Source organism: Oncorhynchus masou, chromosome 8 (genome assembly GCF_036934945.1).
Source record: "Oncorhynchus masou masou isolate Uvic2021 chromosome 8, UVic_Omas_1.1, whole genome shotgun sequence".
Lineage (NCBI taxonomy): Eukaryota > Metazoa > Chordata > Actinopteri > Salmoniformes > Salmonidae > Oncorhynchus > Oncorhynchus masou.
The window spans coordinates 17436878-17462935 of record NC_088219.1 but is presented as its reverse complement, the minus strand read 5'-3'; the positions used below and the strand labels follow the sequence as shown (position 1 = coordinate 17462935).

General features: G+C 39.6%; 1 protein-coding gene across 4 annotated transcripts in view; it reads left to right on the top strand.

The window, feature by feature from the left end:
* LOC135544257 (leucine-rich repeat and calponin homology domain-containing protein 2-like) overlaps positions 1-26058 on the top strand; it is a 92054-nt gene that overhangs the window by 46301 nt on the left and 19695 nt on the right. For 2 of the 4 annotated variants that reach the window (XM_064971725.1, XM_064971728.1), the window contains exons 12-18: positions 4688-4756; positions 7989-8051; positions 8503-8551; positions 19193-19231; positions 19634-19771; positions 20705-20755; positions 20887-20950. In XM_064971725.1, coding sequence (XP_064827797.1) covers positions 4688-4756; positions 7989-8051; positions 8503-8551; positions 19193-19231; positions 19634-19771; positions 20705-20755; positions 20887-20950 — 473 coding nt within the window. The remainder of the gene's footprint in view (positions 1-4687; positions 4757-7988; positions 8052-8502; positions 8552-19192; positions 19232-19633; positions 19772-20704; positions 20756-20886; positions 20951-26058) is intronic. The other 2 variants (XM_064971727.1, XM_064971726.1) reach the window with 2 other exon arrangements.

Here is a 26058-nt window from a genome sequence, read left to right as displayed (position 1 = left end):
GTAAAATTATTGTATGTTTGAGGAATTTTAATTCTGGAATTTCTGTTGTTTTGTATTTGGCGCCCTGCACTTTCACTGGCTGTTGTCATATCGATCCCGTTAGCGGGATCTCAGCCCAAAGAGGTTATTAATTAAGTATTGTAGCAACCCGCACAGTGTGTTATGGTTTAGGCAATTAGTTGGTTGTGTTGTACTTACCAGTACCCAGTGTTCGCGGTGTCCGACATGCCAATCAACCTGCTATCTGCCAATCATGGGAATGCCTGGAATGTTCTGATGCCAGGCATCCTGGTGGTTGGTGGAGTCGCATGGAGGGGGGTTGGGCAGGGGGATGGAGCATTGGAAGTTAAGACCAGGTTTAGCCATTGTTCTTTCTCTTACGTCTGGGCTCCACAAGAGAGGCTCACGGTTGGTTTGTGGAGTATCCTTACAGCCAAACAGTAGCCTGTGTGAAGTTGGGTTAATAAACAGTCAATTCATAAAACACAATCCTCTGTCTGGACAATTGTTCCTTTATGATCTAGTCAGGTCATTACAGTATTAAGCAAGTGGATACAGGGATGAAGTGGAGCTGGGCCTGGTTTATGCTGGATGTCACCGTAGAGGTGAAAGGAACACCACACACTTTCCCTCTTTCTAACTTTTTCAATACAGTGGATATAAAAATGGGTATGCCAGGTGTACTCTCTGCCTGAAAGTGATCAATTATGCCAACAAAGGGTATCATGCTCTACTGGCACGTTGTAGAACCGATGTCCGCAGGCAGAAAGTGTGCAATATAATAATGTGTAGTCCAAAGATACTGCTTTTGTTGTGTTGAATTTGACAGTAACACTTGTGTGTGAGTGAGGGGGAATATTATTATTTTTACCCGGTGAACGTTATTTTTGCACACATGTAGCCTTGTGCGCTTGATCTATGTCTACTATAGTGGCCACTATAATAGAGCAAAAATAGAATGCCTGTTTGTTTCATTCTATTTCTACTTTAAGATGTTTTTTTCCCAAGTGCAATATTTGTATGTGTGTGGTCACAAGCGGTCTATTATAAATGCTGTCATGGCTAACTGCAATATTAGTGTATTGTTTTTTTCTCAAGACTTGAGTGTCATTTGCAATAAAGTCTAGGCAACAAATAACATTGGATTGCTTTATTTTCATTTTTTAGCTGCAAGTTAGCTTAAACACTTTATTTTACACACAGAGACTAATTATGTGATCATGTAGATCATATTCTTTGTTTAATTAGTTAACCTGCATTTCCCCCTAGCAGGGATTTTTTTTGCACGTTTACGTGCAAAACAAAGTGTCACCTTTTTGGACCCTCACCAGTTTGCAATACAGGTGTGCCAAGCTTGTAGTGTCATACCCAAGAAGACTCGAGGCTGTAATCGGTGCTAAAGGTGCTTCAACAAAGTACTGAGTAAAGGGTCTGAATACTTATGTAAATGTCATATTTCAGTTTTTAATTTGTAATAAATCTTAAAAAATGTAAAAAAAAAAAAAAACAGTTTTTGCTTTGTCATTATTGGGTATTGGGTATTGGGTATTGTGTGTAGATTGATGAGGGGGGAAATTATTTAATTAATTTTAGAATAAGGCTGTAACGTAACAAAATGTGTAAAAGGTCAAGGGGTCTAAATACTTTCCAAATGCATTGTATACTGAACAAAAATATAAATGCAACATGTAAAGTGTTGGTCCCATGAGGGGGCATGCAATTGGCATGCTGACTGCAGGAATGTCCACCGGAGCTGTTGCCAGAGAACTGAATGTACATTTTTCTACCATAAGCCGCCTCCAACGTAATTTTAAGGAATTTGGCAGTACATCCAACCGGTGTCACAACCGCAGACCACATGTATACATGTATGGTCTTGACCAGACTGCAGTGCGGCTTCAGTGGACAAATGCTCACCTTCAATGGTCACTGGCATGCTGGAGATGTGTGCTCTTGACTGCTGAATCCTGATTTCAACTGTACCGGTCAGATGGCGTCGAGTGGGCGAGCGGTTTGCTGATGTCAGTGTTGTGAACAGAGTGCCCCATGGCGGTGGTGGGGTTATGGTATGGTCAGGCATAAGCTACGGACAACGAACGCAATTGCATTTTATTGATGGAAATTTGAATACACAGAGATACCGTGACGAGATCCTGAAGCCTATAGTCGTGCCATTCATCTGCCGCCATCAACTCATGCTTCAGCATGATAATGCACAGCCCCATATCGTAAAGATCTGTACACAATTCCTGGAAGTTGAAAATGTCCCAGTTCTTCCATGGCTCGCATACTCACTAGACATGTCACCCAATGAGCATGTTTGGGGTGCTCTTGATTGTTTACGACATTGTGTTCCAGTTCCCGTCAATATCCAACAACTTTGCACAGCCATTGAAGAGGAGTGGGACAACATTCCACAGGCCACAATCAACAGCCTGATCCACTTTATGCGAAGGAGATGTGCTGCATAAGGCAAATGGTGGTCACACCAGATACTGACTGTTTTTTTCTGATCCACGGCCCTACTTTTTTAAAGATATCTGTGACCATCGAATGCATATCTGTATTCCCAGTCATGTGAAGTCCATAGATTATGGCCTAATTAATTTATTTCAGTGGGCTGATTTCCTTAAATTAACTGTAACTTGGTAAAATCTTTGAAATTGTTTAATGTTGCATTTGATATGTTTGTTCAGTGTAGCTTACTTAAAACCAGTAGTCAGTGAGAGCCTGCCATAGCTGTTGTAGACAGCAGGTGATATGTGAAAAGTACATGTTATCATTTATTTTGTATTGGGTTATTCTACAATGCCTTGCGAAAGTATTCAGCCCCCTTGAACTTTGCGACCTTTTGCCACATTTCAGGCTTCAAACATAAAGATATAAAACTGTATTTTTTTGTGAAGAATCAACAACGAGTGGGACACAATCATGAAGTGGAACGACATTTATTGGATATTTCAAACTTCTTTAACAAATCAAAAACTGAAAAATTGGGCGTGCAAAATGATTCAGCCCCTTTACTTTCAGTGCAGCAAACTCTCCAGAAGTTCAGTGAGGATCTCTGAATGATCCAATGTTGACCTAAATGACTAATGATGATAAATACAATCCACCTGTGTGTAATCAAGTCTCCGTATAAATGCACCTGCACTGTGATAGTCTGTGATAGTTAAAAGCGCAGAGAGCATCATGAAGAACAAGGAACACACCAGGCAGGTCCGAGATACTGCTGTGAAGAAGTTTAAAGCCGGATTTGGATACAAAAAGATTTCCCAAGCTTTAAACATCCCAAGGAGCACTGTGCAAGCGATAATATTGAAATGGAAGGAGCATCAGACCACTGCAAATCTACCAAGACCTGGCCGTCCCTCTAAACTTTCAGCTCATACAAGGAGAAGACTGATCAGAGATGCAGCCAAGAGGCCCATGATCACTCTGGATGAACTGCAGAGATCTACAGCTGAGGTGGGAGACTCTGTCCATAGGACAACAATCAGTCGTATATTGCACAAATCTGGCCTTTATGGAAGAGTGGCAAGAAGAAAGACATTTCTTAAAGATATCCATAAAAAGTGTCGTTTAAAGTTTGCCACAAGCCACCTGGGAGACACACCAAACATGTGGAAGAAGGTGCTCTGGTCAGATGAAACCAAAATTGAACTTTTTGGCAACAATGCAAAACGTTATGTTTGGCGTAAAAGCAACACAGCGCATCACCCTGAACACACCATACCCACTGTCAAACATGGTGGTGGCAGCATCATGGTTGGGCCTGCTTTTCTTCAGCAGGGACAGGGAAGATGGTTAAAATTGATGGGAAGATGGATGGAGCCAAATACAGGACCATTCTGGAAGAGAACCTGATGGAGTCTGCAAAAGACCTGAGACTGGGACGGAGATTTGTCTTCCAACAAGACAATGATCCAAATCATAAAGCAAAATCTACAATGGAATGGTTCAAAAATAAACATATCCAGGTGTTAGAATGGCCAAGTCAAAGTCCAGACCTGAATCCAATCGAGAATCTGTGGAAAGAGCTGAAAACTGCTGTTCACAAATGCTCTCCATCCAACCTCACTGAGCTCGAGCTGTTTTGCAAGGAGGAATGGGAAAAAATTTCAGTCTCTCGATGTGCAAAACTGATAGAGACATACCCCAAGCGAATTACAGCTGTAATCGCAGCAAAAGGTGGCGCTACAAAGTATTAACTTAAGGGGGCTGAATAATTTTGCACGCCCAATTTTTCAGTTTTTGATTTGTTAAAAAAGTTTGAAATATCCAATAAATGTCGTTCCACTTCATGATTGTGTCCCACTTGTTGTTGATCCTTCACAAAAAAATACAGTTTTATATCTTTATGTTTGAAGCCTGAAATGTGGCAAAAGGTCGCAAAGTTCAAGGGGGCCGAATACTTTCGCAAGGCACTGTATATTCTCTGCATTTTGTCCATTGTATAGGCATACCTTAGGTGATTTCCAGACATTTTACTGCTCCTTTCTCTCATGAAGTTACTCCATCACCACACTCTAACTATCTCTCTTCTCACTCTGCATTTAACAACCCTCCCCGTCATTTGTTCCCCCATTCTCTCCTCTTCTTCCCTCCCTGCTTCATCCATCTCCTGCTCCCCAACCTCGCCACTTCCTTGGACCTGATTGATGCACACATGATGTGTGGCTACTAGACGACGGTCCTTAATTTGTAGAGCAGAGAGTCTAATTCATCGAAGGAGGGTTGCCGGCCGAGCACACAGGTAGAGAGAGAGATACAGTACCAGTCAAAAGTTTGGACACACCTACTCATTCAAGGGTTTTTCTTTATTTGTTTTACTATTTTCTACATTGTAGAATAATAGTAAAGACATCAAAACTATGAAATAACACATGGAATCATATAGTAACCAAAAAGGTGTTAAACAAATCAAACTATATTTTATATTTGACATTCTTCAAAGTATTCCCAACTACCTTTTGCCTTGATGGCAGCTTTGCACACTTTTGGCATTCTCTTAACCAGCTTCATCTGGAATGCTTTTTCACTGAAGGAGTTCCTACATATCATGAGCACTTGTTGGCTGCATTTCCTTCACTCTGCAGTCCAATTCATACCAAACCATCTCAATTGGGTTGAGTTCAGGTGATTGTGGAGGACAGGTCATCTGATGCAGCACTCCCATCACTCTCCTTCTTGGTCAAATAGCCCTTACACAGCCTGGAGGTGTGTTGGGTCATTGTTCTATTGAAAAACAAATAATAGTCCCACTAAGCGCAAAACAGATGGGATGGCGTATCGCTGCAGGATGCTGTGGTAGCCATGCTGGTTAAGTGTGCCTTGAATTCTAAATAAATCACTGACAGTGTCACCAGCAAAGCACCCCCACACCATCACACCTCGTCCTCCATTCTTAATGGTGGTAACCACACATGCAGAGATCATCAGTTGATCTACCCGCATCTCTCAAAGACACAGCAGTTGGATTTGGACTCATCAGACCAAAGGACAGATTTCCACTGGTCTAATGTCCATTGCTTGTGTTTCTTGACCCAAGCAAGTCTCTTCTTATTGGTGTCCTTCAGTAGTGGTTTCTTTGCAGCAATTCAACCATGAAGGCCTGATTCATGCAGTCTCCTCTGAACAGTTGATGTTGATGTGTTTGTTACTTGAACTCTGTGAAGCATTTATTTGGGCTGCATTTTCTGAGGCTGGTAACTCTAATGAACGTATATTCTGCAGCAGAGAAAACTCTGGGTCTTCCTTTCCTGTGGCGGTCCTCACGAGAGCCAGTTTCATCAGAGCGCTTCATGGTTTTTGTGACTGCTCATGAAGAAACTTTCAAAGTTCTTGAAATGTTCCGCATTGACTGACTTTCATGTCTTAAAGTAATGATAGACTGTCTTTTCTCTTTGCTTATTTGAGCTGTTTTTGCCATAATATGGACTTGGTCTTTTACCAAATAGGGCTATCTTCTATATACCACCCCTAACTTGTCACGACACAGGAAGAAGGAAATTCCACAAAATAACTTTAAACAAGACACATCTGTTAATTGAAATTCATTCCAGGTGACTACCTCATGAAGATGGTTGAGAGAATGCCAAGAGTGTGCAAAGCTGTCATCAAAGCAAAGGGTGGCTACTTTGAAGAATCTAAAATCTAAAATATATTTTGATTTGTTTAACACTTTTTTGGTTACTACATGATTCCATATGTGTTATTTCATAGTTTTGATATCTTCACTACTATTCAACAATGTAGAAAATAGTACAAGTAAAGAAAAACCCCTGAATGAGTAGGTGTGTCCAAACTTTTGACTGGTACTGTATGTGTGATAGAGTGAGATTTTGAAAGCTAAAGTAGGGGGATATATGTACAGTATGCAAGACTCAGGTGGTGCGTGTTAAATTGTTTTGAAATGTTTCTGTGCCTGAAACAACACATGTTTGTCTTATTGTGAGATGACATGTATGCACACCATTAGAGCAGTGTTTATTAATTATGGTCCTGCAGACATACATTTTAGTTTTTGCACTAGCACTACACAGCTGAATCAAAGGATCACCTCAGTCATGAAGTCAAGTTTTGATTTACTTGAACCAGGTGTGTAGTAATAAGGCAAAAACAGGACCAAAATGAAGAAACACTGCATTAGAGATATTATTTGTTGGTCTCCAGGTCTTAAATCCACCTGAACCCATACCATACCATGACCGTCTGAACACATTGTAGCTGCAAAAAAAACAGAGAAATTATACTAATCCTTACTTATGAACTGGGTGGTTCGAGTCCTTAAGTACTTTACACCACTGGGTATACAGTCTGATATACCACAGTTGGTATATCAGACTGTATACCCAGTGGTCTAAAGTACTGAAGTAAAATACTTTAAATTACCTCTTAAGTTGTTTCAAATTTTACTTTTATTTCACTACATTTCTCATGAAAATGATGTACTTTTTACTCCATACACTTCCCCTGACACCCAAAAGCACCTGTTACATTTTGACAGGAAAATTGTCAAATTCACACACTCATCAAGAGAACATCCCTGGGGATCCCTACTGCCTCTGATCTGGCAGACGCACTAAACACAAATACTATGTTTGTAAATGATGTCTGACTGTTGGAATGTGCCCCTGGCTATCCATCAATAAACAAAATAAAGAAAATTGTGCCATCTGGTTTGCTAATATAAGGAAATATACTTTTGATACTTAAGTACATTTTAGCAATTTGATTGACTTTTGAGACTAAAATATATTTTAAACCAAATACTTGGACTTTTACTCAAGTAGTATTTTACTGGGTGACTCACTTTTACTTGAGTAATTTTCCATTAAGGTATCTTTAAGTTATGACAATTGAGTAAGTATGACAATTGAGTTATTTTTCCACCATTGCATATACCACGGGTATGACAACATTTATTCAGATCAAATGTCATTAGTCACATGAGCCGAATACAACAGATGTAGGTAGACCTTACAGTGAAATGCTTACTTACGAGCCCCTAACCGACAATGCAGTTTAAAAAAATATACGGATAAGAATAATAAATAAAAGTAACAAGTAATTAAAGAACAGCAGTAAAATAACAATAGTGAGACTATATACAGGGGGTTACCGGTACAGAGTCAATGTGCGGGGGCACCTGTTAGTTGAGGTAATATGTACATGTAGGTAGAGTTATCTATGCATAGATGATAACAACAGAGAGTAGCAGCGGTGTAAAGGGCGGGGGGGGGGGTAATGCAAATAGTCTGGGTAGCCATTTGATTAGGTGTTCAGGAGTCTTATGGCTCTAATTACTTTGGTAAGCAGTTTATAATAGCAATAAGGCACCTCGAGGGTTGTGGTAATATACCACAGCTAAGGGCCGTGTCCAGGCACCACTTTGCATCGTGCTTAAGAACAGCCCTTAGCTGTGGTATATTGACCATATACCATACCTCCTCTGGCCTTATTGCATCCTCTGTTTACCTGTCCAGGTTCCTCAGTCACTCTGGCAGCTCCAGCAGCAAACAGAGGTCCCCCTGCCAGGCCATCCGCAGGTACGTACGTACAGCACAGCTCTGCCTAAACACATGACTTCTGCCCCTCACTCTGTTCTGACAGGTGACTACTGTATACCGTATCAACGAGACCATGGTTCGGTTGCATAAAACTAACCAAGTTTAGTCATGGACTAAAAAGCATTGTCCATTCATGCCTGTTGAAACTGGCCCCATGACTGATGTCATAGGATGTTGTCATAGTGTAGTTATTACGATGAGTAATTACTATGAAAAGAGTATGAGTAGGCACAAATCATACTGTATGATGATGATGAGTAATGTGTTTAAAGTAAAAAAAATCCATTGTGTCTGTCTGGTGTTATTTATTGTTGGCTGCCTTCTAATGATGAGCCAATTTCTCCAGTAAACTGTAAATAAGGCTTACATGAATATAAGTTTGTATGTGTGACACAGAGTGAGTCGGTGTGTTTTCCTGTCTCCCTCGCAGTGCCTCTCTGGATGAAGGGAGCAGTGGACCGTCAGTGCTGAGTGGGCAGGTAAGGAACTGGACTTTCTGTACCTTCTGTTTTCTACAGGAAACAAGCAATTCATTATTTCCATTTGTGCAAGTAAGGGAACACCCCCCTGAAATGTACAAAAATGAATGGGAAGTCATTGGCACTGTACGAAACATATACACGGTGTCCAATACCACTCAAATTGGCGTTGTTTCATTCAAATTTGATTGCAAATGCAATATGGCAAATGCCAAGTGTAACACTCCAAAAATCCAACAGATGGCGAGTGCGCTCTACCGTGATTTTTCATATTGCAAATGTAACACAAGTCAAGACACAAAAGTAAAATTTTGAAAAACTGAACATTTTTTCAAAAACATATCACCCCCTAAAAAAAGTGCCGTGTTTCAAAAATCTTTGGAGTTTTTTTGTCAATTACACATGTGTAAGAACTGTATGAATATACTTTTGTCAAGTTTTATTTTTTTTTTTTATTTTTTTACTTGTGCATGAGGCATATGTTTTGTCCATTTCCAATATGATTTCATAGGAAGTCAAAAGTCAAAAATAGCAAAACATTTGAAAAAACTTATCACCCCCTTAAAAAAGTGCTTTCTGGACCATTTTTCGAAATTCTTTCGATTTGTGTGTCAATTACACATGTATAAGAACTGTATCAACATACTTTAGTCATATTTTATTATCATCATTTTAAACAAATGTTTTACTTGTGCTTAAGGCATATGTTTTGTCCATTTGCAATATGATTTCATATGAAGTCAAAAGTCAAAAATAGAAAAACATTTGAAAAAACGTATCACCCCCTTAAAAAAGTGCTTTCTGGACCATTTTTTGAAATTCTTTCGATTTTTGTGTCAATTACACATGTATAAGATGCCATAAGAAATGTCCAAGAAATGTCCAAATGCAATATGAAAGATTTGAAATTGCCAAATCAGGATGTTATGTCCATTTGCCATGTACGATCAATGGAAGTCAGATTACAAACCCAAAAGTCAGTGAACCATGTCCAAAAGGCATTTATACTGCCAAAATGATATATAGCACTATGTTAAGCCATGAATCAACCTAGATGGTCTATTTGTCATGTATGATGAGGGGGAAGTGGGACTGTTGTTCTTTTATGATTTTTTGAAAAACGTCCAAAATGACAAGGGGCGCCCCCTATTGGATGGGCACGTGTGGGGGGTGCTCCCTACCCAACCATGGAACCCTTTCTACCCTGTAATGGCATTAAAAACCATTTCAAAAAAATGTGCTCCTGATAACCCGTTCCAATCACCAGGTGCACGGCTGTGTATTTGCAGTATGTTTCAATGTGCATTTACCATCACAAATTTGTCATGCTCAAAAATACTGCAGAAATGCAAAATTGACTGGCCTGATGAACTCGGGATGGCCGGGCAGTGATAGTGGTTCCTCTCCATCGCTCGTTGTGTTGATTTCATCATGTCCATTTGGTGATGTTTTTCACTGTTGAATCATTTGCAATATGTTTCATTGGGCATTTACCATCACAAATTTGTCATGCTCAAAAATCCTGCAGGAATGCGAAATTGACTGGCCCGATGAACTCAGGCTGGCCGGGCAGTGTTTCTGGTTTCTTCATCGATCGTTGGATTGATTTCAGAATGTCATTTTGGTGATGGTTCCTCACTGTTTAAAACCTGTTAGAGATCGGGCTACTTTTTTCAACATTCTGTTAAAAATCGTGCAACATTTCAACGTCCTGCTACTCATGCCAGGAATATAGTATATGTATATGATTAGTATGTGTGCATAGAAAACACTGAAGTTTCTAAAACTGGTTAAATGATGTCTGTGACTATAACAGAACATGTTTCGTGGTCAAAATCGCAAGGAAACCTGATCACAAATTCGACGAAGAAAAAATCAATCCGCCAGTCTCTGTATTGTCTATTGCAAGGTATAATAGATAACGATGGGCTTACATTTCTAAATCCTTGGTCATATGAGTAATAGGCACAGCTTTTCGTCGGGTACACAGCAGGAAGAAATGTAAGGGGGAAAGTGGACTACGTTTTCCAAACTTGTTGCTATTGAATACAGATCGCTCCGTGATCAATTTGATCGTTTATTAACGTTTACTAATACCTAAAGTTGGATTACAGAAGTAGTTTGAAGTGTTTTGTCAAAGTTTATAGGCAACTTTTTTAAATTAAAAAAATAACGTTGCGTTTATAAACAGTGTTTTTCCTGGATCACACAGTCTTCATAAATGGACATTTTGGGTATACCAGGACCGATTTAATCGAAAAAAAGACCCAATTGTGATGTTTATGGGACATATAGGAGTGCCAACAAAGAAGCTCGTCAAAGGTAATGAATGTTTTATATTGTATTTCTGCGTTTTGTGTAGCGCCGGCTACGCTAATTCTTTTGTTTACGTCCCCTTCAGGTATTTTGGGGTGTTGCATGCTATCAGATAATAGCTTCTCATGCTTTTGCCGAAAAGCATTTTAAAAATCTGACTTGTTGGCTAGATTCACAACGAGTGTAGCTTGAATTGAGTACCTTGCATGTGTGTTTTAATGAATGTTTGAGTTTTAACGAGTGCTATTAGCATTTGGCGTAGTGCATTTGCATTTATTGTTGGCAAGGTGGGACGCTAGCGCGTCGGGTTGCCCAGAGAGGTTAACCTGTTGCGACGAGCAATCCCGTATCCGGGAGCGTAATTATAGCCTCAAGCTCATTACCATAACGCAACGTTAACTATTCATGAAAATCGCAAATGAAATGAAATAAATATATTGGCTCACAAGCTTAGCCTTTTGTTAACAACACTGTCATCTCAGATTTTCAAAAAATGCTTTTCAACCATAGCTACGCAAGCATTTGTGTAAGAGTATTGATAGCTAGCATAGCATTAAGCCATCATTCAGCAGGCAACATTTTCACAAAAACAAGAAAAGCATTAACCTCTTACACTTATGGTGGCGCTATTTCATTTTTGGAAGAAAAACGTTCCCGTTTTAAACAAGATATTTTGTCACAAAAAGATGCTCGACTATGCATATAATTGCTACTGTTCGAAAGAAAACACTCTGACGTGTCCAGAAATACAAATATCTTCTCTGTGCGTGCCCTAGAACGTGAGCTTCAGGCAAAACCAAGATGACTTGGCATCCAGGAAATGACAAGGATTTTTGAGGCTCTGTCTTTCATGATCTCCTTATATGGCTGTGAACGCAAGAGGAATGAGTCTGCCCTTTCTGTCGTTTCCCCAAGGTGTCTGCAGCATTGTGACGTATTTGTAGGCAGATCGTTGGAAGATTGACCATAAGAGACCACATTTACCACGTGTCCGCCCGGTGTCCTGCGCCGAAATTGGTGCGCAAAAGTCACCTGCCAGTATTTTTCCATGGAGCAGAGAGAGAAGCAAGCTTCCAAGAACTGCATGTCAATGAAGAGATATGTGAAAAAACACCTTGAGGATTGATTCCAAACAACGTTTGCCATGTTTCGGTCGATATTATGTAGTTAATCCGGAAAAAGTTTCACGTTGTAGGTGACTGCATTTTCGGTTCGTTTCGGTAGCCAGGCGCAATGTAGAAAACGGAACGATTTCTCCTACACACAGACGCTTTCAGGAAACACTGCGCATTTGGTATGTGGCTGGGAGTCTCCTCATTGAAAACATCAGAAGCTCTTCAAAGGTAAATGATTTTATTTATTTGGTTATCTGGCTTTTGTGAAAATGTTGCGTGCTACATGCTACACAAAATGCTATGCTAGCTTTGCATACTCTTACACAAATTAGTCAATTTCTATGGTTCAAAAGCATATTTTGAAAATCTGAGATGACAGTGTTGTTAAGAAAAGGCTAAGCTTGAGAGCAAACGCATTATTTTAATTTTATTTGCGATTTTCAGAAATCGTTAACGTTGCGTTATGCTAATGAGCCTGAGGCTTAGTCACAATCCCGGATCCGGGATGGGGAGTTTCAAGAGGTTAAAATAAAATAATTTACCTTTGAAGAACTTCGGATGTTTTCAATGAGGTGACTCTCAGTTAGATAGCAAATGTTCAGTTTTTCCAAAAAGATTATTTGTGTAGGAGAAATCGCTCCGTTTTGTTCATCACGTTTGGCTAAGAAAAAAAAAACATATCCGGGAGTGTAATTATAGCCTCAAGCTCATTACCATAACGCAACGTTAACTATTCATGAAAATCGCAAATGAAATGAAATAAATATATCGGCTCACAAGCTTAGCCTTTTGTTAACAACACTGTCATCTCAGATTTTCAAAAAATGCTTTTCAACCATAGCTACACAAGCATTTGTGTAAGAGTATTGATAGCTAGCATAGCATTAAGCCTAGCATTCAGAAGGCAACATTTTCACAAAAACAAGAAAAGCATTCAAATAAAATAATTTACCTTTGAAGAACTTCAGATGTTTTCAATGAGGAGACTCTCAGTTAGATAGCAAATGTTCAGTTTTTCCAAAAAGATTATTTGTGTAGGAGAAATCGCTCCGTTTTGTTCATCACGTTTGGCTAAGAAAAAAAAACATATCCGGGAGTGTAATTATAGCCTCAAGCTCATTACCATAACGCAACGTTAACTATTCATGAAAATCGCAAATGAAATGAAATAAATATATCGGCTCACAAGCTTAGCCTTTTGTTAACAACACTGTCATCTCAGATTTTCAAAAAATGCTTTTCAACCATAGCTACACAAGCATTTGTGTAAGAGTATTGATAGCTAGCATAGCATTAAGCCTAGCATTCAGCAGGCAACATTTTCACAAAAACAAGAAAAGCATTCAAATAAAATAATTTACCTTTGAAGAACTTCGGATGTTTTCAATGAGGAGACTCTCAGTTAGATAGCAAATGTTCAGTTTTTCCAAAAAGATTATTTGTGTAGGAGAAATCGATCCATTTTGTTCATCACATTTGGCTAAGAAAAAAAACAGAAAATTCAGTCATTACAACGCAAACCTTTTCCAAATTAACTCCATAATATCGACAGAAACATGGCAAACGTTGTTTAGAATCAATCCTCAAGGTGTTTTTTACATATCTATTCGATGATAAATCACTCGTTGCAGTTTGGTTTGGTTTGGTTTCTCCTCTCTTCAAAATGGAAAAATGCACGCACCTGGAGATTACGCAATAGTTTTGACGGAGGACACCGAGCGGACACCTGGTAAATGTAGTCTCTTATGGTCAATTTTCCAATGATATGCCTACAAATACGTCACAATGCTGCAAACATCTTGGTTTCGTCTGTAGCATTAGTTCTGTGGCACTCACAGACAATATCTTTGCAGTTTTGGAAACGTCAGAGTGTTTACTTTTCAAAGCTGTCAATTATATGCATAGTCGAGCATCTTTTCTTGAAAAAATATCAGGTTTTAAACGGGAACGTTTTTCATCCAAAAATGAAATACTGCCCCCAGAGGTTCAAGAGGTTAAACATATTGCAAATGGACAAAAGTCAGTCAGCAAGTCACCGTCCATTAGTCAATTAGATGTCATTCTGACACCAAACTGATACAAACTGACACCACACCCACTTTTTCCAACTCGTTTAGAAGCCAACTATCACATATTTCAGAGCAGGCCCAAAATTCACATCGCCTTCTGTTCAAACCATAACAAAAACGTAAAACACATAGTTACGTTCTAGCTGCAGGTCCAGTTCTTACATTATGTGTAGGCCTAGCTGAGGCGACCCCGAATCCCAAGTTTCGGCTCGGTAGGCCATTCTGTACCCGAGCAAGACCTTAATTGGTGCTGAAAATCCACTTTTTTTCCATGCCTTGCTACGGGGTCCTTGAATGAGCTATCGGACAGAAACGTTGGGGTCCTTCTCTATGGGCCGAGCCGGTTTCAATGCACCTAGTCTTGCGACTCTGGGATTTTTCTAAATGTCGTCATTTTCGTAATGGTCAAAATGAATTGATGTCATTGCAAATGTATGAGGCTGTTTCTCGGTCCGAGAACCTTCTGAGCTCTCGAACAGGTTCCTAAAGTTTCAGAACTGTAGGTCTGACGGTTCTTTAATAGTTTGAACAAAGGTAACTATTGCAGGCACTGTCTGTCTCTATGCACCACATTGTGTCCCTCTGTCCAAGCTGTGTGTGTTTGTGTTTGTGTGTGTGAGTTTTTCTTGGAAATTTTATGGGAGAAATGACTGCTTTACAGTTCATGAGGGTTGCCTAATCGCACATATGAAGTTCTGGAAAGATCTGACTTTTTTAACCCTTTGAAACAGCCCCTATGACAACATTTATGGCACTTCCGGTTGGCACAGGAAGCTAAAAGTAAAAGTATGATTTTACAGAATCCTGAGTTTTAAGTCTATACGTTAAGAACTGACTGATTTACACAGGGTTGAATTCACTACTATGAATTCACTATACTATCAAACATCAGTTTGGGTATGGAAAAACACTTTTAGTGTGATTTTAACCACTTCCGGTTGCTTCAGGAAGCTTAGAATCAACACAAGTAGACCTCATAGTGGCCTGATGGATTGTCATCGAAGACAGGTTCATAAGGCAATATTAACCCACATAGGCTCTAGGTTGAATTTAGGGGAGCAGGCAATGTATTCCTGTAAGGAGAAATGTCATTGTAATCTGTGAGATCAAAAAAAACTGATTTACTGTTAAGGATTAATGCCACACGGTCAAGGTTAGGCTTGCACAGATCGGGAGGACCTCAGGAACGTACCTGAGGTCGAATTGTGCTTCTCACCCTAACGGTTCTCTCACTGTCACCCAAAAGCAAATTAAATTTAGGACCAGGCTTAATTTTGGGCCTACTTTTTTCACGGTCGCTGCACTCAGAGCGAGCTACGGTCAACCGGGCATCTCATTGAACTCGGCACGGCCTTGAGAATATGGAAATGCCATTGCAGGCTCTGTGTGTCTTTATGCACCGACACTTTGTCACTCCATCCTTGCTGTGTGTGTGTGTGTGTGTGTGTGTGTGTGTGTGTGTGTGTGTGTGTGTGTGTGTGTGTGTGTGTGTGTGTGTGTGTGTGTGTGTGTGTGTGTGTGTGTGTGTGTGTGTGTGTGTGTGTGTGTGTGTGTGTGTGTGTGAGAGAGTGAGAGAGCTTTTCTTTGACATCTGTTGGGAAAAATTACTGATTTACAGTTCATAAGGGTTGCCTAATCACACATATGTTTTAAAAACAGCACCTATGACACAATTTTAAGGCACTTCCGGTTGGCACAGGACTCTATAAGTAAACACATATCTTATTTGGGGTAGGCTCTTACAGAATCCTGAGTTTTAAGTCTTTATGTTTATAATTGACTGATCTACACAAGGTTGAATGCAGTGATTTTCATAATTGCAGGTAATGTACAGTGCCTTGCGAAAGTATTCGGCCCCCTTGAACTTTGCGACCTTTTGCCACATTTCAGGCTTCAAACTTAAAGATATAAAACTGTATTTTTTTGTGAAGAATCAACAAGTGGGACACAATCATGAAGTGGAACGACATTTATTGGATATTTCAAACTTCTTTAACAAATCAAAAACTGAAAAATTGGGCGTGCAAAATTATTCAGCCCCTTTACTTTCAGTGCAGCAAACTCTCTCCAGAAGTTCAGTGACGATCTCGGAATGATCCAATGTTGACCTAAATGACTAATGATGATAAATACAATCCACCTGTGTGTAATCAAGTCTCCGTATAAATGCACCTGCACTGTGATAGTCTCAGAGGTCCGTTAAAAGCGCAGAGAGCATCATGAAGAACAAGGAACACACCAGGCAGGTCCGAGATACTGTTGTGAAGAAGTTTAAAGCCGGATTTGGATACAAAAGATTTCCCAAGTTTTAAACATCCCAAGGAGCACTGTGCAAGCGATAATATTGAAATGGAAGGAGTATCAGACCACTGCAAATCTGCCAAGACCTGGCCGTCCCTCTAAACTTTCAGCTCATACAAGGAGAAGACTGATCAGAGATGCAGCCAAGAGGCCCATGATCACTCTGGATGAACTGCAGAGATCTACAGATGAGGTGGGAGACTCTGTCCATAGGACAACAATCAGTCGTATATTGCACAAATCTGGCCTTTATGGAAGAGTGGCAAGACGAAAGCCATTTCTTAAAGATATCCATAAGTGTTGTTTAAAGTTTGCCACAAGCCACCTGGGAGACACACCAAACATGTGGAAGAAGGTGCTCTGGTCAGATGAAACCAAAATTGAACTTTTTGGCAACAATGCAAAACGTTATGTTTGGCGTAAAAGCAACATAGCTCATCACCCTGAACACACAATTCCCACTGGCAAACATGGTGGTGGCAGCATCATGGTTTGGGCCTGCTTTTCTTCAGCAGGGACAGGGAAGATGGTTAAAATTGATGGGAAGATGGATGGAGCCAAATACAGGACCATTCTGGAAGAAAACCTGGTGGAGTCTGCAAAAGACCTGAGACTGGGACGGAGATTTGTCTTCCAACAAGACAATGATCCAAAACATAAAGCAAAATCTACAATGAAATGGTTCAAAAATAAACATATCCAGGTGTTAGAATGGCCAAGTCAAAGTCCAGACCTGAATCCAATCGAGAATCTGTGGAAAGAACTGAAAACTGCTGTTCACAAATGCTCTCCATCCAACCTCACTGAGCTCGAGCTGTTTTGCAAGTAGGAATGGGAAAAAATTTCAGTCTCTCGATGTGCAAAACTGATAGAGACATACCCCAAGCGACTTACAGCTGTAATCGCAGCAAAAGGTGGCGCTACAAAGTATTAACTTAAGGGGGCTGAATAATTTTGCACGCCCAATTTTTCAGTTTTTGATTTGATAAAAAAGTTTGAAATATCCAATAAATGTCGTTCCACTTCATGATTGTGTCCCACTTGTTGTTGATTCTTCACAAAAAAATACAGTTTTATATCTTTATGTTTGAAGCCTGAAATGTGGCAAAAGGTCGCAAAGTTCAAGGGGGCCGAATACTTTCGCAAGGCACTGTATATCAAAACACTTTTAGGGTGAATTTAATCACTTCCCGGTTGCTTCAGGAAGCTTAGAATCAACACAGGTAGACCTTATAGTGGCCTGATGGATTGTCATTGAAGACAGGTTCATACGGCATTCATAACCCACATAGGCTTCATGTTTAATTTAGGGGTGCAGGCAATGTATTCCTATGGGGAGAGAAGTCCGTGAAAGCGGTTTGATGTAGACACCTTCTTTTAACTGTTAAGTGTTAATGCTACGCGGTCAAGGTTACCTTGCACAGATCGGGAGGACCTCAGGAATGTACCTGAGGTCGAATTGTGCTTCTCACCTTAACGGTTCTCTCACTGTCACCCAAAAGCAAATTACATTTAGGGCCAGGCTTCATTTTGGGCCTACTTTTTCTCATGATCGTTGTGTTTAGACCCGAGCGAGCTACGGTCAAGCATGGCATCTCGTTGAACTCGGCACAGCCCAGAGATTCTGGTAATACCATTGCAGGCTCTGAGTGTCTTTAAGCACCGCACTTTGTCACTCCATCCTTGCTGTGTGTGTGTGTGCGTGTGTGTGTGTGTGTGTGTGTGTGTGTGTGTGTGTGTGTGTGTGTGTGTGTGTGCTTTTCTTTGTCATCTGTTGGGAAAAAGTACTGATTTACAGTTCATGAGGGTTGCCTAATAACACATAACGTTTTGAAAAGATCAGACCTTTTTAACCCTTCAAAACAGCAACTATGACCCCAATTAAAGGTACTTCCGGTTGGCACATGAAGCTGAAAGTGAACACATATCCTCCTTGGGGTAGGCACTTATAGAATTTTGAGTTTTAAGTCTTTATGTTAAGAACTGACTTATTTACGGAGGGTTTAGTGAGTGTGTGTTATTTCAGAAAATCACAGAAATCTCGCAGAGCTCTGAAGCACACTTTAAAAAGATTTGTCTGAACACGCTGCAACTGGATCTGTAACTTAAATAAAATAAAATTAACTATTTTAGAACATCAACAATTTTACATTGTATGATTTCTCTTCAATTACAATAGACACCGTAGGATGATTTACTTTGACGTGAAGTGGAAAAATTATTGCTCTATTTTCATTTTTGACCTTTAATCCCAGAAAAATGGCCATAACTCAAAAACCGTTGAGGCCTAGACGCCATCTTGTTCAGGGCCAACTGCCCATTACGCCAAATCTATGCTCATCAAGTTTCGTCTTGGAAATCTTTTCCGTTTAGGAGATAAGGCCACGTCGTGATTGGTGATGTTTTGTACATTTGCAATATGATTCCATTCGCCCACTTGTGGGATTTACCAAAATTACCAAAATTTGAAAATGTTATAAAACAGAAACCAAATGTCCGAGAGAGTTCGTTTGATGACTTCCTGGAAGATCCGGCCCTGCTGCATGGCCCGACACCGTCCGCGAATTTTAGAAACGTTGTCAGACGTCTAGTAAGGGACCGTACATTTGCAATGTGGACTTTCTCACTAACCATATGGCAAGTGTCAAAATGTTACCTTAAGGTATGTAATACTAGCAATCATTTCCTTCTTTTCACTCATTAATCTCATCTGCCAAATTTGCAGTCATATTTTCAGTTTCACTTTTAAAGTGTGTGCGGGTGCATGTGTGTGTGTTTGTTGTTTGGTTTAGGTGTGGGTTTCATTCCTATTTTCTTTCTCTCTGTCTTTCTCCGAAAAGGACCCTGACTTCACAGACGATGACACAGCTTTCTCTGAGGTCACCCATTTCATTCATGCCTTTGTTTTCTCACCCTCATCATCATGCATGTGATGATGTGTCTGTGTATACCACAGGAGGTTGGTGGCACCTTAATTGGGGAGAACGGACTTTTGGTAATGACTGGAGCGGAATCAGTGGAATGGTATCAATTGGTTTCCAGCTGTTTGATGCCATTCCATTTGCTCCATTCTTATGAGCTGTTCTCCCCTCAGCAGCCTCCACTGGTGTGCATGTGACCTTGTTACCTTTAGTGATGTAAGGGGAGGCTTTAGTCTTCATCTATTTATATTGAAGGCTTGTGCTGCTTAAGCCAAGTGTTTTTTTGTTGTCCATTATTGCATTGCCATTTGATCAGTACAGTGTCCAGTACTTTGGCCTTTCAACTTTGTCTTTCTTCAGCCGTCCTCTTCCTGCTCTTTCGATGGCAGTCTAAAGTCAGAGTCTGACACAGAGCCAAAATGGCCAGAGGTTCCACCCGTACTCAACCAGAACGAGGAACGCAGGAGGAACAAGTATCTGAGGAAAGATTATCTTAAGGTATGAAACCATGACTTTCACAATGCAGTCTTACTTACTTGATACCTTTGCCATCAAAAGCAGCTTTCCAGCATACTAGGTACTGGGTGATAAAAAAAATAGTTTTTAGTGAGACTGCCTAAAAAAGTTTAATTTGTTTAATTGTTGGACATACAAGACTGTAAAAATAGTTTTGGAAATCTGTTCCACGCATTTTGAGAGATATGTGATTTTATAAAAATGTAAAGCAAGGTTTGAAATTATTATGTTTTAGTCAAAAATTATATCAGCTTGGGCTTCTTGTGGTTAATTTGTAGTCTACAAATTATGTGTAATTGGGTTCTGGCCACCTGACCATCTGCTCAAGAACAAATTCTCCCGTGGCCGAATCTTAATGATCCCTGTTTTAGACGCAGCACTAATGCCAAGAGCAAGCTCAAGTGTTTACCCCATGCATACCTCAATATGGCTGCTACATGGCTGGACATATTACTCAAGGTTTCATCTTCCCCACTGTATGAAATGAACAACTTTTCTTTCACAGGCTGGAACAAATACATCCCAGACTGTCCAGGGAGGTAGACGACAAAGGGCTGTGTTCTACTATACTGAACAAAAATATAAACGCAACATGTACAGTGTTGGCCCCATGTTTCATGAGCTGAAATTAAAGAAGGGGGAAATTCATTCTGATTGGCTGGGCCTGGCTCCCCAGCTGGTGGGCCTATGCCATCACAGGCCCAGCCATGAAATCCATAAATTAGGGCCTAATTTATTTATTTCAATTGACTGATTTCCTTCTATGAACTGTAACTCAGTAAAATCTTTGAAAAGTTTGCATATTGTGTTTATACTTTTGTTCAGTATATATGAGAGGATTCAGCTAGTAGCCTACACTAGGTTCCAGGCTAGATCATGGAGTAAATATCTGTCTTGACGTGTCTTCTCTTACAGTACAAGTACCAGAGTGCCCGAAGAAACTCCAGTGGGAATGACGAGTGTGAGGTGTGAATTGCTTTTCAATCAAATGCACAGTAAAATCGCATTCATCCAAATTATATTAGCACATACTTAAGCAAATATCTAAATTGTCTGATCTATCTTTCTGATAAACTTGTCATGTGTTTTGTCTGCAGGAGGGGATGCGGAATGCTGATTTCAGCAGCACCCTCACAGTGTTTGGTCTGAAGCCAAGATCAGGTAAGCCTGAATTAATCAAATCTTTCAGTGGTTACAGTCATTCCTTATCTGGCTTTTATTTATTAAGTGTCGCACATACAATTAACACATTTTAATGTCTTCAAGTTAAGGTATTTAACCCGTTAAATAACTTTAAAACAGATAACATGGAGCAATGAGCTTGAACATGTTGTGCAAGTATGAGGCGGGGTATAATATTAATGGCATTCTAGAAAGTAATAGAGTGATTCTGTGTAAGTATGGACCTGTTACAGCTTGTCCCAGGCACACCCCTGGACTTTTCCCAAATGTTATGTTATAGCCTGAATTGATTCAATTGAGATTTTGTGTCACTGGCCTATATACCCTATAATATCAAAGTGGAATTATGTTTTTAAAGTGTTTTAAAAATTAATAAAAAATGAAAAGCTGTGATGTCTTCAGTCAATAAATATTCAACCACGATGTCATGGCAAGCCTAAATAAGTTCAGGAGTATAAATGTTCTTAATAAGTTGCATGGACTCAGTCAGTGTGCAATAATAGTGTTTAACATGGTCATAAACAAATATCTAATCTCTGTATCCCAAAAATACAATTATCTGTAAGGTCCCTCAGTTGAGCAGTGAATTCCAAGCACAGATTCAACCTCAAAAACAAGGGAGGTTTTCCAATGCCTCGCAAAGAAGGGCACCTATTGGTAGATGGGTAAGAATATAAAAAGCAGACATTGAATATTCCTTTGAGCATGGTGAAGTTATTAAAACTTATTTGAGATCGGTGTCCCTTCCATGGGACGGTTGAGCTAACGTAGGCTAATGCGATTAGCATGAGGTTGTAAGTAACAAGAACATTTACCAGGACATAGACATATCTGATATTGGCAGAAAGCTTAAATTCTTGTTAATCTAATTACACTGTCCAATTTACAGTAGCTATTACAGTGAAATAATGCCATGCTATTGGAGAGAGTGCACAATTTTGAACATGAAAAGTTATTAATAAACAAAATTATGCACATTTGGGCAGTCTTGATACAAATATTTGAACAGAAATACAATGGTTCATCAGATCAGTCTAAAACTTTGCACATACCATACCACATGCTATCTAGAGCCCAAAATCTAAATTACAACTGGGCTTGAATAATACATTCTTGCTTTTCTTTTGCATTATTATTTGACCATGCTGGTAATTTATGAACATTTGAACATCTTGGCCATGTTCTGTTATAATCGCCACACGGCACAGCCAGAAGAGGACTGGCCACCCCTCATAGCCTGGTTCCTCTCTAGGTTTCTTCCTAGGTTTTGGCCTTTCTAGGGAGTTTTTCCTAGCCACCCTGCATTGCTTGTTGTTTGGGGTTTTAGGCTGGGTTTCTGTACGGCACTTTGAGATATCAGCTGATGTAAGAAGGGCTATTTAAATCAATTTGATTTGATTTCAAAGATGATGGTCCAACAAACAAACAGTTGTTTTTTTCGTTGTATTATTTTTTACCAGATCTATTGTGTTATATTATACTACATTCCTTTCACATTTCCACAAACTTCAAAGTGTTTCCTTTGAAATGGTATCCTTACAAGGTTATTTACTCTTTGGATGGTTTATCAATACACCCAATCACGACAAAGATACAGGCATCCTTCCTAACTCGCCGGAGAGGAAGAAAACCACTCAGGGATTTAAAACAGTTACAGAGTTTTTAATGGCTGTGTTAGGAGAAAACTGAGGATGGATTGACAACATTGTAGTTACTCCACAATATTAACTTAAATGACATAGGGAAAATAAGGAAGCCTGTACAGAATAAAAAATATTTCAAAACATGCATCCTGTTTGCATTAAGGCACTAAAGTAGAACTGCTAAAAATGTGGCAAAGAAATTAACCTCACGTCCTGAATAAAAAGTGTTATGTTTGGGGCAAACACAACGCACCACTGAGTAGCATCCTTCATATTTTCAAGCACGATGGAGGCTGCATCATGTTATGCGTATGCTTGCAATCAGCAAGGACTAGGGATTTTTTTGGGGATAAAAATAAACAGAATAGAGCTAAACACATGCAAAATCCTAGAGGAAAACCTGGCTCATTCTGCTTTCCAACAGTCACTGGGAGACAAATTCATCTTTCTGCAGGAAAATACTTCAAAATGGCTGTTTCGCAAGGATCAGCAACCAACTTGACAGAGCTTGAAGAATTAAAATAATAATAATGTGCAAATATTGTACAATCCAGGTGTGCAAAGGTCTTAGAGATTTACCTAGAAAGACATGTATTGACTCACTTGTGTAAATTATACAGTTCTGTATTTCATTTAATACATTTTCAAAAATGTCTAAAGACATGTTTTCACTTTGTCATTTTGGGGTATTGTGTGTAGATGGATGAGAAAAAATATATTTCATCAATTTTGAATTCAGTAACACAACAAAATGTGGAATGAGTCAAGGGGTCTGAATACTTTATGAAGGCACTCTACAATGTCAACTGTGTGTCAAGCATGTGCCTCAGTGCTAGAGGCTTAATTTTCTTGTGGGAGGCTCTGTTTAAAATTCCAGGGGAATGCTATGATCCCTTATTGATGTCACTTGTTAAATCCTCTTCAATCAGTGTAGATGAAGGCGAGGACAGGTTAGAGAAGGATTTTTAAGCTTTGAGACAATTGAGAAATGGATTGTGTATGTGTGTCATTCAGAGGGTGAATGGGCAAGACAAACAATGTAAGGGCCTTTGAACAAGATTTGGTAGCAGGTGCCAGGCGCACTGGTTTGTGTCAAGAACTGCAACGCTGCTGGGATTTTCACGCTCATCGGTTTCCTGTGTGTATCAAGAATGGTCCACCACCCAAAGGACATCCAACCAACTTGACACAGCTGTGGGAAGCATTGGAGTCAACATGGGCCAGCATCCCTGTGCAGCGCTTTCGACACCTTGTAGATAGAGTCCATGCCCCAACGAATTGAGCTGTTCTGAGGAAAAAAGTTGGTGCTACTCAATATTAGGAAAGTTTTCTTAATGTTTTGCAGTGGTGTAAAGTACTTTAAAGTACTACTTAACTCGTGCCCCGACAAAGTGAGGCTGTTCTGAGGGCGGGGGTGCAACTCAATATTAGGAAGGTGTTCCTGTTTGTTTTACTCAGTGTATACCCATTAATTCTTGAAGGATAATGTATAAATGCTTCATGATCTTAGTTCTACTGTCGTATTTGCTTTTTTACTCCATTGTTTGTAAACAATGTCATCGTAAACAAACACTGTATAGCCTCAAAACATGGTTAAAACTATCATTTTGATCTCATCTCAGTCCTTGCATCCATAGCTCTGTCTATGAATTTGAGAGTGGTTACATTTCTCCAGCCCCATCCTTCAGCTGTTTACCAATTCAGTGGCAGGGTGACTGCTTTGTTTGAATCGCAGATTTCCCTTTTAACAAAATATAAAATAGAGAAGACAAACTATTAATGGGTGTCATAGATATCCAACAAACAGGAACATGGTGTCCCTGTCAGAGTTGCAATCTGTCTTGCACTCCCGGTCAATCACTGGACCTTTGACCTTAGTTCCTGATTACTTTGTCTCTGTTGCCATGATAACAATGATGTGTGAGACAACCTTCTCAACTTTCCTTCCAAGACAAATGGTGGAGTTCAGCGGAATTTTCATGGTATTTCACTATTAATAAATGGTTTACAAAATCCAAGCAATGTGGTGTTGAACCCACAGAAAGGACACTAACATGCTGACCACTCCGCCCGTGTCGTGTGCGCGAGCGTTGCAAAATAAATGTATACAACATGTTATTCAATCATTGCACCCACACTGCTCGTGCGCGTCAATGAGCGTCTGCATAGAACTTGGTTCTATTTGTGATGCTTGACACGCTGCAAGTCCCGCCTCTCCCATCTCCTCATTGGTTCTTAGGAGCACATACTCATGTGCGTGATTGAAAGATGAACTGAGGTCCACACTCCAGTCCAGTTGATGGTGGAAATACACCTTAAAGTTGGTTACCAACATATATTCCAAAGAAGAAGAAGAAGCCTGAAGGAGGAGAGATGACTAGAAACTAACTCGGTTTACCCTTTTGTGTGGATTAATTGTCGGAGTAGAGGACCTTGTGCATTTCAGGTAAAATAACAACTCAACGTTTATATCCCAGGACAAGTTAGCTAGCAACAGCAATCTAGCTAGCTAAATTAATATAGTTTGTTCAGAGTTCATTTTGGTATTTCAACCTGTGTGTCCTGATCGCATCTGGTGTGGGTGGACAAAACCAACCATGTGCTTAATGGCGCACACTCTCGAGCAGTGTGGTCAGCATGTAAGGAGATTTCCTTAGAAGTAGTCATAGTATAATTAGTACATAATGCTACACACTGAGTATACAAAACATTAGTGGTGGAAAAAGTACCCAATTGTCATACTAAGTAAAGATACCTTAATAGAAAATGACTCAAGTAAAAGTAAAAGTCATCCAGTAAAAATACTACTTGATTAAGTCTAAAAGTATTTTGTTTTAAATATACCTAAGTATCAAAAGTAAATGTTATTGCTAAAATTTAGTTAAGTATCAAAAGTAAAATAATTTCAAATTCCTTATTAAGCAAACCAGACAGCACCATTTTCTTGTTATTTTAATGTGTGGATAGCCAGTGGCACACACCAGCACTCAGAAATAATTTACAAATGAAGAATGTGTGTTTAGTGAGTCCACCAGGTCAGAGACAATATGATGACCAGGGATGTTCTCTTGATAAGGGCATGAAATGGACCATTTTCCAGTACTGCTTAGCGTTCAAAATGTAACGAATACTTTTAGGTGTCAAGGAAAATGTATGGAGCAAAACGTACATTATTTTCTTTAGGAATGTAGTGAAGTAAAAGTAAAAGTAGTCAAAAATATAAAAAGTTAAGTACAGATAACCCATTTTTCAGGGTAAGTAGTACTTTAAAGTATTTTTACTTAAGTACTTTACACCACTGCAAAACATTAAGAAAACCTTCCTAATATTGAGTTGTACCAGCTTTTTTCCTCAGAACAGCCTCACTTTGTCGGGGCACGAGTTAAGTAGTACTTTAAAGTACTTTACACCACTGCAAAACATTAAGAAAACTTTCCTAATATT